Consider the following 12,585-nt stretch of genomic DNA (forward strand, 5'->3'; position numbering starts at 1 on the left):
TATTCTAAAATAATGGTAACGTAAATACTTGGATATTATTTTATAGTCTATGAGATACATAATATGTGATTTAAGTGTTGGGATATGTTTACCCCAAAAAAAAAAGTGTTGGGATATGATTTGCATATAGAAGATCAAAATTACAAGTTCTTTGTAAACTCAAAATTATAGTTTATAGTTAGTGATGAAATTGGTCTTTTCATTTGCGAAGACTATAATATATCAACTAAGATGATTTATCTTGGTCATGGAGGTGGAGATTTCTAGTTGATGTGTCTTAAGTGTGTAAGATATATTAAACTAGACTACTATGAGAATAATTGTTCTATTAATAATTTGTAACTGAAGACTTTCAACTTTCAATATGAGGGAATTGTAAACCTAAATATGAAATTTTGCTTTCTTTGATATATTAGGAGTTAGATCTATTTTAACAACCAAAACCTTAGTACGTTGGGAAATCACAAATAGTGATGAGGGGAACACACATATTTTCAAGATGGAATCCATAGTTTCTTTTTAGAGATATAAAATAAACCATTTGAGATAAGTTTAATGGGATTGGCTATTTAGAGTGTTGGGCCTAATGACTTTAGTAAAAAATTACTAAAGATTATATTTTATGTATTAAGATTTCAAAAAAGTATGAATAACTTAAAAGATTAAACTAGAAACTCAAAGATCAAGAGATGATAATTTTCAAAGTAATAGTTATATATTATAAATCTGTGTTACTATGTCAAGAGTTGACATATAAGTCCACAACTCATTGGAGCTAGAGTTTTATATGTCCCTTTGTTCCCATTTTAAGCCACACACTAATGTATGATTAATAAGAGTTATTAAATAAAATAACTGCCTTGGTAGTTAAACATATGTATGATTAAACAAAAGAAAAAAAAATTGTTCTTTAAAAAAAACATATATTCATCAAGAAAGAAAGCGAACATATGTAAAATTGATTGAGAGATCACATATCTTGGGTATAAAGTGGAATTGGGGTGAAGATTGAAGGTCTTCTCAAGATCTTTGTTTTTAATTTCACTACATCAAGGTACAATTCTCTTACCCTTGTTCTAGAATTCAAAGTTCCATGTTATCTTACATGAATGGAGAAAATCTTGTGATTCTTCCATTGCTTGTTTTTTATGTGATACAAAAACCATGTTTTCCAACAAAAACATATATAGGGATCCTAAGCTAAACTAGAATCCAAAATCATTTCTTGTACTAGAAGACACAAGTAAAGTTTATGTTTGGGGAAGTGATAAGAACCCCACATCTCTCATCTTTATATGGAACCTCATTTTTACTCATTTTGTTAGCCCAATTTTGTTAGCCACATCTCTATACTCCTAAAGGACTAGTCTAGTCACAATTGAGACCCCTTGTAGACTCCAAAAGTATCTCATTTTTATTTATTTATTATTAAATTTAATTTTTAAGTCATATATTTGACTTGTATAAATTTGGAGTGTTTTGACTACAACAATGAAGTGATAATAACGGAAGCTGAGTTATTGAGTGATAATTGCTTGTATGTTAGAACGAGGATCAGTTTGTTTTCTATGTGTGATTATCCTGGTGTGTGTTTTATAACTGTAAACTGGTTTTGATCTCTACTCTCTCTTTCTCTCTCTCTCTCTAAGAATCTTGTTTGAATTTGATGTGATTTTAATTTTTGTGGAGATTTATTGTTTGGGTTTAGTGTCGGATACCAGGCTTATTGTAATGGAAATTGATTATCGACATGCTCTCTAATATTTTTATCTTAATGTTTATATATATATATATATATATATATATACACTTTAAAATTTACTTAGTATTTGTTCTCCAAGTACATGTAGTCTTCTCTTCAAATAAAATTTTATTTACATGTTAGAAAAATGTTATTGACATTTTCAGATCTTGTAAACTATGAAATGTTTGATGTGCTTATATCAACTTCTTTGCAGTACTACAAGTAGTATAAGCTTTTTATTAGCACCAAGTTCAAGCTTATTTTCTTATTTTCTCACAGTTCCTTCCCTATAGCATCATATCCAGGGTCATCTCAAACTTCACAACGTCGTAGGGGTGCATGTTTCACAGTTAAAGCAAATTCTGTGAGTGTAAAATCGTTTTGTTTTTTCTTCAAAATGATAGTTGAGGCTAAGTAGTTTTTTAAACTTTTATTTTAATTTTAAAAATAGGGTATCTATGTTTCCATATTTATTTATTTAAAGGAATGCTCTATTTGAAGTAATATTTATGCCTTATGTGGTGTGTTTGAAGAGAAAGAAATTCTCAATACTTAAGATGTTGTGCCTCTTTTTTGATTGACGAAATGTTTCCATTATGTGTTTTTTTCATTGAATTGTTACCATGTTAAACAAGCATATATTTTTTATCGTTTGCCTTTAATGCTTAATTCTTGGCATTTTATTTTGCTTTATTTGCCTAGGAATTAGTTTTGTTAGGACAATATATATATATATATATAGTGGCGTTCTTTTTTTTTTTTTTTAAATGAAAAGGGCCTATAGTGGCATTCACAAGTGCCACAATAGGGTTTATATATATTTTTAAAATGAAATGAGCATATAGCAGCGTTTTAAAAACATGCCACTATAGGACAATTTTTTTTATTTTTCAATTATTTTTATTAGCTATAGTGGAGTTTTTAAATGCCACCATAGGTCCATACCCTATAGTGGCATTTTAAAATGCTGCTATAGCTTACTTAAAAAAAAAATTTGGCTTAGAGCAGCGTTTTACAAACGCCACTATAGGTCCATAGTTATGGTATAATAATGGAGTTCATAAACACCACTATAGCCCGAAGGGACCTATAGTGGCATTTTTAGGACTTCCAATGATGTTTCACAAACGCCACTATAGACCCAGTTTTTTGTAGTGTCCCTCTCTTTGATGTGTGTGAATGTGTGTAGTATAAATATAATATAACTTTATATAATTTAGTAATTAAAAAATACAGAGAGATTGTTATATTTATGTGTATTGTTATCATGTTATAATAATTTTTTTGTTATAAAGTTAATAATTTAAGGAAAAAAATGGTAAATTTTGTGATTATTCAAGTATTTGATTGACTAAGTAGAAATTTGATGTATTATTTATGTATGGATGAATGTGGTGGTATAGTCAATAATTAATACAATGCTAGTGGGTTGATTTTTTGTCATTTAGTTTAAAATATATTTATATAGAACCAATAGCAAATAGATAATGACAATTGCATAAAATTAAAAATTTTATATAAACTTAACAAAGTAAAATGGTCACATCTACCCACATTGACAATAGATAATATCAACCAATAATGAACTAAAAGATTACAATAAAAAAAGTTTATGGCAAATAAATAAAGCTGAAAAATGGATAAGCTTGGACCGTCTAGGTCATGTCGTCAGCATTTCTAGGTTTGGTGTTCTCTGGCCCTTCCCCTTACTTCGCGTGCTTGGTTGAATGCTTTTCGAGCTCCAAATTGAGTGATTTTCAGTGGCGTTGGAAAGATCTGAATTCCTATTTTCTAAAACTTCCAGATTCGTGAGAATCAGACCATGTACCAAATAGTTACAAGCCTTGGAAGAAGACCGGTTCACCATTTTTTGCACCCGATGAATTTTTTTTTTTTTTTCTCCAATTTTCCAGATTGAATTCTACCAATCCAAAGATGCTTTCAAGATTCCGTTTCTTCTAGAATGTAGAGGAAAGTACCATCTTCAAGAAAGTACTTGCTTTTTGGCTCAACGACTACGCATTGAGATATTACGGCTTGTGGAAAATAGCTATCCGAACATGTCAAAACACTTGGTAAAAATCTCGACCACTTTAGCTTTAATTTCGACTTACGAGTAGTCATTTTAAGGAGAACTAAATTTTCTTTCATTTGTGCTCGAATTTATCCCAATCTAATTGTTAGATTTGCTTAAATTACGATTTAGTCCAGGTTTTTTATTTTATTTTATATTTTTTAGTCTAGATTAACAGTAGTCAAACTTGGTTAAAGTTGATAAAATCTTTTGAAAATATTGGTTTTGATATCAAAAGATGAAAAATTGGCATTTTAGTGAATTTATGTACAAATTTGGCTTTTAGTTATCTTTTGGTTAGCATTTTGGTCATTTTGACTTAGACTAGCAATTCGAGTGACATGATGCCAAACAGGAAAAACTACATCACCCTAAACATTCCCATAGTTCCTAGGTAAAAATATGATTTTTTTTTTTTTTTTGAATTTTTGGGGTTTGGCACACAAATCAAAGGTGAACAAAATTCATTGTTGATAGTTGCTCATTTTTTTTCAATTTTCCTAATTCGATTTCTCTCAATGTGTCCTCATCACAAACCATTTGTTTGAAGATGCAAAGAAATACGTCTAGCTCAAGAAACAATGTGCTTTTTGGATCCAATTTTCATGAGAAATTAAGAATTATCATGCAAAGTGATTTTCTTTTTGAGTTTCCATGATTTTTCCTATTTTCATAATTAAGGCTGCGTTTGTTTTAATGTAAAACCATTTCAGGAAATGATTTTACACCTCACCAGTTGTTTGGTTGCGAATGGAAAATAGAATTTTCCGGAAAAGCATTTCATTTGACCATGCGTTTTATGGCTTTGACCCGGAAATTGGTTTACATTTCTATTTTCACTTCAAACCATTTCCGGACTCAGACGTGCAAAGAGAGAGAGAGAGAGAGAGAGAGAGAGAGCTCAAGCACAGACACACGGCTGGTGATGCCCAGAACCCATCCTCGCCGGTGATGCCTAGAATCACCCCTCAACACACTTCGCCGACCCATCCCTTGTCCTTGTCCTTGTCCTTCGCCGACCCATCCCTCATCCTCATCGACCCATCCCTCATCCTCGTCCTCACTGACCCACCTCCATCGATCCATCCCTCGTTCGAACCAACCCATACCTTCAAATCAAGTTTTACGGATTGAAAAGTCACCGCCAAACACAGATTAGAGCCTTGTCATCTCATTCTCGTCGCCGCTGAAGCTTGTTGTCAACGCCAAACACAGATTGGAGCCTTGACCCGATTTCAATCTCTCACTCTTTCTTCCTCCCCCTCTCTGTTTGACCAAGTTTGAAAGTTTAATGGTTTTATTTTGATTTTTGTTTCTTTAAAAAGTTTACATCTGCAATTTTCTATTATAAATTTGTTTGGAAGCTGAGAAAATGGTTTAGAAAATGTGAGAAAATGTGAGAAACCAGTAGAAAATTTGTATTTTTCAGAATGTTACCAAACACTTGAAAATATTTTCTAATACAATTTTCAAAATGCAACCAAACACAAAAAAATATTTTCCTTTCCGGAAAATATTTTCACCTGCAAATATTTTACACTTGGAAAATATTTTACATTCAACCAAACGCAGCCTAAATCTTTTTTTGACATAAACCTTCATTTTGCTCAACTGAGAATCCGTTGGAAAGCTTATGAGGTTTACTTTCTAAAGAGTTTTGTTGTTTGGCATCGATATTTAATTTGGGCAAACTTGATGTTTTGAAACAAAAAGTTTATTTGGAATTTTTTATATAGATATTTTGATAAATTCATTTTAATTCAAAGGAATTTTAATAACAAGACCTTTCCAACGAGGCATCATTCGAGCCAATCCATGATCGTTTTATTCTAATTCAATCGAGATTAAATTATAATCAAGTTTAATGATCAAGTGTCAAGCAATTTTTCATCATTTCAGCCATATTTTGCTTGTTTTAAGTCTAATCTAGGCCCTTTCTCAAAAACAAAAAAGCCTAATCTAGGCCCATCAATTGTCAAAGTAAAGAGAATTTAATTATCTATAACATGGGCTTAAATTTATCCTAATTAGATGGTCTGATTTTTAGTCAAATTGAGGTCAAAGTCATGCTCAAAACCCTAATTTTTGCAATTTTTTTGCACAAATTGAGATTTTTGACATGCAAACCAAGGCAACCAAAATATGGTATTGACAGTATTTGAGCATTTGATTTGTGGTTGAAAATTTTATTAACTGAGAGATCAAGTGTTTGATTTTTATCAATTTTTTTTTTGTATTGTGTGTTGTAGGGTCAGTTTTTAGGGCCCAAACCCAACAAGTAGGTGATTCTGGCCCAAAGAACCTTATACAATGAATTTGTAGAGAGCGGGTTACAGAACTAGGACTCAATGAAGTGAATGTTAATTAATTTTAGGCCATGTAGCGGTTGAACGTAAGAATATCTCCTTTATCTCCACTGGATGTTCGGTCCGAGGAAATGTGTGGGTGCACCTATGTTCCTGATTAAAGGCTATAATCTTTCTCTCTCTCTCTCTCTCTCTCTCTCTATATATATCTTTCTTTCTTTCCTTTTTCCGATCCCCTCTTCATGGGGATGCCCTTCTCTTATATAGCCTCCTTAAAGTAATAAGAGCCTTACACTTGTTGATCACTTGAACCTTCACTTGAGTGCTTGTCCCATCGGACATCCACTCTACCTTTCTGTGAGTTGCAGTGGCCAAGGTAACACTGTTCGCCTGTCCTCTCCATATTAATGCGGCCAGAAAAGTAGTTTCCTTGCATTTAATGCGGTAGTTGGGGTCTTCCCCTAGACATCCTATGCTCTCGTTCTTCTCCCTGCTTTGTGAGGCTTATCCTTACTACCAATATTTGTTTCGAATTACTCCTCATTATGGATAGGGTGCATGTTGGGCCCATATTTGGCATGTCCAAGGAGACATTCCTCCTTGGACGTCTTTTTAAATAAGTTTGGACTTATTAGGGTTGGGCTGGAAGTCTTTTGGCGCCCCATTTTCTCCTTGGTTGTAGTTGAACTCTGTATAGGGCCCAAGGCCCGTAGTTTGACTTGGGAATTTTACCCTTACATGTGTCATCACCAAAAAAGTGATGAGAAAAAAATTGCAAACTTAGGCTATTTTCTAATTATTATTATTTTTTAAATTGAGGAATTTAATTTTATTTGTTTTATTCAGATGATGATGATGTGATATTTTTTTAGTCACATAAGCTTTATAAGTGTGTTAATTTTTCGTTATTTGATGGTAGAGACAAAATTGAGTGCAAAGTGCTGAGAAAATTAGGAGAACAAATTGAATATACAGTGCCAAGACTTATAGTGCCAAACTGGCAATCACGCAATTCTGGTCCTTTGTTTAATTCATCCACAGGCACAGTTATATATTTAATATTCAGACTAACATTCTCACACCTAGCCAACGCCCAGACTTTTGTGGAGTAATGGGTGGTGCCTCAAGATTAAAGAATATGAAACTGAAGCCGCAATCTTTGTAACTTTTGTTATTATTATTTTGGTGAAAGTGGGTACTCATTAAAATCCCATGAATGGAGAAATAGAAATAGTAACTTATTTAGTAGGATTTGTAGTGAGGCCAAACCCAAGTGGGAAGAGGGGATCATAATGTGGATCCCCAGCATTCATTGGCAGCTGATCAACAGTCCTGAACCAAGTGCGTGGAAGCTTGCCACTGAAACCATAGTCACCAAATAAAACATCGGCAACTCCTTGTCCTTCAGTTCCTGGAAGCCACGCGGCAACAAGGGCATCCATGAATGTTATATATGGTTGGATCATAACAGGACGTCCAGAGATAATGACAACAACACATTTCACAGCTCCACAGACACTGGTAAATGTGCTTGGACCTGGGTCAGGGATTGTCAAATTCAAGCTGTCACCTGCTCCCTCTGCATACGGGTGTTCTCCTACTACAACAATGGCATAGTCGAATTTGTTTGACTTAACATAATTAGCATGCGGGTTCTTCTTGTAGACTACTTTTGTTTTGGGATCAACTGTATTTTTTATGGCAGTGAGGATTGTGGTACCTGCTCATGAGGATTAACGTTCATGCGAATTCTTAATCAATGTATCACAGCCGATAACAGACCATCATAAAAAGGCGGTGAGCTGAATTCATTGTACCTTTAGTGAGGTTGTTGCCGCTAAGTCCTTGCCACTCAATTGTCCAACCTCCACACTGATAACCTAAATTGTCAGCATGGCTGCCAGCAACAAGTATTTTTGATGCCTTCTTCGGAAGGGGCAGCAATGGCGTATCTGCAGATTCGCCATTCTTTAACAGCACTAGTGATTTCCTAACAGCTTCCCTAGCCAATTCTCTATGCTCCTTTAAAAGTGGCGAAAATCCATAGAATGATGTAAGAATGTTTCAGTTGTTTTGTGAGGGGGACAGGACAAATCAAAGTTGTGAGTTACTAACCTGACTTCCAAGCTGGTTGACCAGGCTGAAATCAGCTAATGGGTTCTCAAATAGACCCATCACAAACTTAACCCTCAAAATTCTCTTCACTGCATCATCAATTCGACTCATGGGAATGATCTTATTCTTAACCTGGGAGGTTAGACCATGAATGAATTCTGTATAGTTGTATGGAACCATGACCTGTATGTGTCCATCACAAATATTAGAAGATTAAACTAGTTAGGCATTGATGTGAGTCTGTTTAAGCAGTAAAATTAAGGTCATTGACTAACCATGTCAATGCCAGCCTGAATTCCTGCTTCAATAGAATATGAGTAGTTAGCATGAGGTGGAGTGGTGATTTGGTCTATACCCTGCCAATCTGTGATGACAAAACCCTGAAACAAATTACAATATTCATATGTTGCTCCCAGTTGTTCTTTTCAATTGTCAGCAATTGAAAAAATCAAGATACATTCATGAATCTCTTTTTACCCTGAAACGGAGTGTGTTCTTGAGGAAGCCAGTCACAAGATCACGGTTAGCATGCATCTTTATTCCATTCCAGCTGGAGTAGGAGATCATAATGCTTGCAACACCCTTGATGATGGAGTTATAATAGCCAGGCATGTGTGTGCTAAGCAATCCATGTCTGTCTATCACTGTGTTGTTTTCATTGATGCCTTTAGTTGTTCCACCATCACCCACATAATGCTTAGCACAAGCCGCAACCTTTTCTCTGCACAAAGGTCCAAAGTTGTTATAAGCATTATATACTTCATCACCTAGAAAACAGCTTTTATTAAAATTTCGTTCATTTTAAAAACAAATAAAGGAATATACCAGTTAGAGCTCTTGACAAAAGTCAAAGGTCTAATTGAAGACAAACAAGAGGTGACTAACAATGCAAGGATAAGAGTGGATGTTAGCTACTGACAAAACATGACAAGGATTCTAGATAGGTCTATGGTGTAATGTAGACCAAAGCATATGATTATGGACTGGCACTTTAAGCTAAAATTTTGAAAGCACATGCCATTCTATTAAATAAAAATAACACATTGTCTAATAACATGAGAATATTACAGCCAAGTTCGAAACCTATAATCTATCAGTTAACTTCTAGTTATGTAAACTTTAGAAATTAGATCCAATTCTCCTTATTATATACTGCATTAAATTATCTAAAACAAGTTTATTACTAGTTCATGTTATATGGGCTGAGGGATAAAAACATTCAAGGTAACTTAATTTTTTTGGTAAGATTTTTACCTTCCAGCAACAAATGGGACACCCTTGGCAGAGTTAGTGGGAATGTCACCTTGTAATCCTGGTACAATCTCAGTCATTGCTTGAACAATCTTGGGGTCTTCACTGTAGCTTTCATAGCAACGACCCCATCTAGGATCTCTACAAACCTGCACAGGTAGAGTAGTTAAACAACTCACAACTTCAGTTAAAAAATAGTCTGTTATTCCGATAGCAATCATTAGTTTGACCAACTTAGTTACCGCTATACAAGGAGCAAAGACATATGGAATTCCTGTAGCTCTAACTTCAAGTGCAGTGGCAGCTCCAATCCTTTTCACAAGTTCAGGGTCTCTGGTTGATCAGAAACAAGTTTGATCGTAAATGGCAGGCAGAAACAGAATCACATGTTTGATTAAGATATATACTACTGCACTGCACCCTTGTTCTTTGTTGGATTTTGATATTCAAACCTTTAGACTAATAGCCAGTAGATAAAGAGGCAAAAAAAAAAAAAAAAAAAAAAAAAAAAAAAATCAAATTTGAAATGAGAATGAATTTATATTGCTTTCCACAGAATTGAACAATATTCTTACTTTCCCCCCATGCTTTCCCATGTTTAAGCTATTATGAATTTTCCTTCTCCTTATTATTTATTTATTTTTATTTTTGATAGAGTTTTGCCTCTTTGGCATCTAGTAAAGCAGCTAGCCTTTTAACTCATAAAATTTCAAATCTCACAGATTTTCTTTAATTTTATTAAATTGTTGGTTTTGCACATGATTGAACAATTTATTCCATCCCTTAATTACTCAACACGGGTAACTTCAGACAATAAAAAATTTCCAATAAAAATTACTATATCTTGGGAGCAATTTGAACATTTACTAAAATAAAATGATTGCTGGATGAAACTTTATGGCATCGGAATGGCATCATTGATTTACATAGAATATTTTTACCAATACCTGTTGCAGGAAGAATATGTTTTCAACACTGGACTAGGAGAAGCAAATATATATATATATATATATATATATATATAAAGATGAAAAATATTAACGCCCAAGTTATTCTACATGCCTGGTAGCTCCAATTCCAATATTGTGGGGGAAAATTGTTGCCTTATAGACATTGTTTTGGCCATGAACAGCATCAATTCCATAAATCATTGGGATTCCAAGTCGAGTTGATAAAGAACCCTTTTGGAATTCATTTACCATGTTAATCCAGGTTTTCGCAGAAGCCTCCTTAGCTGGAACACTCCCTCCCCCACTTAATACACTCCCTGCCCAAAACAGAGATAAATAATGCTACACCTTTTAACCTTCTTTCCTCTTTAAGTCATAGCAGAAAAATACTAATAAAGATAGGTGAAGTTTACTATACTTACCAATCAAGTACTTCTTCATGACTTCTGCCGATGCAACACTGCGGTCAATCTGCACCATCTGCCCAATCTTTTCCTCCAAAGTCATCCTACTCATTAAATCCTCTATTCGAACATTCAATGGCTGTTTTGGGTCTTTATATTTCACATACTCTGCTTCTGTGGAGGCTACCAAGAAACACAAGAGAAGAAGGCCCATCAAGTAAATCGGGGTTCTCGCCATTTCCTGTTTACAAATTGCCTTCATATTCACTCATATTGTAACAACAAAATAATGCTCAATAAGGATGCAAGTCAAATAAGTGCTTTCAGTTTCAGTAACATACTATTATTGAACGCAGTGAAAATATTAAAGCGATGGGAATATATCACTCAACAATGATAGAATTGAAGCAGTAGTTCAGGATTAAGTTTTGAGAATGTCATCAATAAAGAAGTAGTAACTATCAAAATTCATAACTCAAAACAAAATCAATAACAAGATGATATCTTCTTTTATCTTGTATAGATCATGTGCAACCACTGACTACCACTTGTATACGCGCACACATAGGCACGTGTGCGTTAGTTTGAAACATAAAGAGGTTACTACTTACTACAAACACTAAAAAGGTATATTTTCAAAATTGAGAACTGTTTGGTAACGTTGTTTGAACAACAGTTTTCGTTGTTTAAATAACACAATACGTATTTTCACAGCACTTTTTTACCTACATGTATTTCCACAACACTTAAACAACGTTACTAAAACAACATTACTAAACGAGTCCTGAAACAGTGAAAAAGTAGTAAAAGAAAATTGAAGAAAGTTAGACACGCGTACCATGAATTTAATTCTCATGGATTCAAATGTCGATGTGCTGTTCTATTGGATCAACAAATAAAATGAGTAGGAAAGGTTTAAGAAGTGTAACAATAAGTTGAGAAATTAATAAGAAGATGAAAAGTTTAAAATAAGAGAGAGAAATAGGAAATTGGTGGATGATGTGACACAATAAGAGAGTTTAATAATATTAAATGTTACAATTCAGCTTTTAAATATACATATATAGGTATAAACTATCAAAATGAGTCCGTACTTTCTTACCATAACTATTGCTAATAAGAAAACAAGTTTGACCGTTTAATATTTCATAAATTTGACAGTAAAAGATGAATGATTTTAGGGATATATATTACAAATTTTAGTATATAAGATTTAATTGATCTGTCATGAAAGTTATTAAAAAAAAAAAAAAAAGTAATTGTAACATCCTAATAAGTAAAGATAGAGGAGTTTGAGTAATGTTATTTGAGTGTTTTTGATATACGTATGGGTGAAAAAATGTGTAATATTATTTAAAATGCTCCAAAATGTGTTTGGACTTCCCTACCAAATTCTGCCTAAATTCGTAGAATAGCACCAGAAGCCACTGTCCTGACGTTCACGCTGACTTTTCTTTCATATCCTTCCAGATTCAAAAGCCCATAATGCCCATTTTTGACATTTTATTTACTTGATTCTAAAATTCAAAATCCTTTCATACAAGACAAAGACTATGGGAATGGCTGCCAGCTAACAAGCTTTTGTCATGTATGATCATGTAAAATAGGATAAGGATCTTATGTAAAATAGGATAAGGATCTTACAGGGCAAAATTTGCCGATTTGTATGATTCTGAAAAAATTTATGTGGATGACATGCGTTCAAAGTTTATTAGTTAATTAGACTGTTTTTTGGAAATCG

General features: G+C 33.6%; 1 protein-coding gene across 3 annotated transcripts; it reads right to left on the reverse strand.

Annotated features, from left to right (window-relative positions):
• Positions 1–7,269: 7,269 nt before the first annotated feature.
• LOC126693071 (uncharacterized) lies at positions 7,270–11,349 on the reverse strand. Of its 3 annotated transcripts, none has more exons than XM_050388937.1 (10): positions 11,186–11,349; positions 10,863–11,085; positions 10,553–10,757; positions 9,733–9,823; positions 9,494–9,639; positions 8,717–8,960; positions 8,515–8,619; positions 8,240–8,422; positions 7,942–8,146; positions 7,270–7,844 (listed from the first exon to the last, which is right to left on the reverse strand). In XM_050388937.1, the coding sequence occupies exons 2-10, from the start codon at positions 11,080–11,082 to the stop codon at positions 7,363–7,365; spliced, it is 1,881 nt and encodes a 626-aa protein (XP_050244894.1). In that variant the 5' UTR covers positions 11,083–11,085; positions 11,186–11,349; the 3' UTR covers positions 7,270–7,362. The 3 variants fall into 3 exon arrangements, with proteins under 3 accessions (XP_050244894.1, XP_050244895.1, XP_050244893.1); XM_050388938.1 differs by having other exon boundaries at positions 10,863–11,100; positions 11,186–11,322; XM_050388936.1 differs by lacking the exon at positions 11,186–11,349 and having other exon boundaries at positions 10,863–11,174.
• Positions 11,350–12,585: the final 1,236 nt, after the last annotated feature.

This window comes from Quercus robur, chromosome 7 (genome assembly GCF_932294415.1).
Source record: "Quercus robur chromosome 7, dhQueRobu3.1, whole genome shotgun sequence".
NCBI classification, from domain to species: domain Eukaryota; kingdom Viridiplantae; phylum Streptophyta; class Magnoliopsida; order Fagales; family Fagaceae; genus Quercus; species Quercus robur.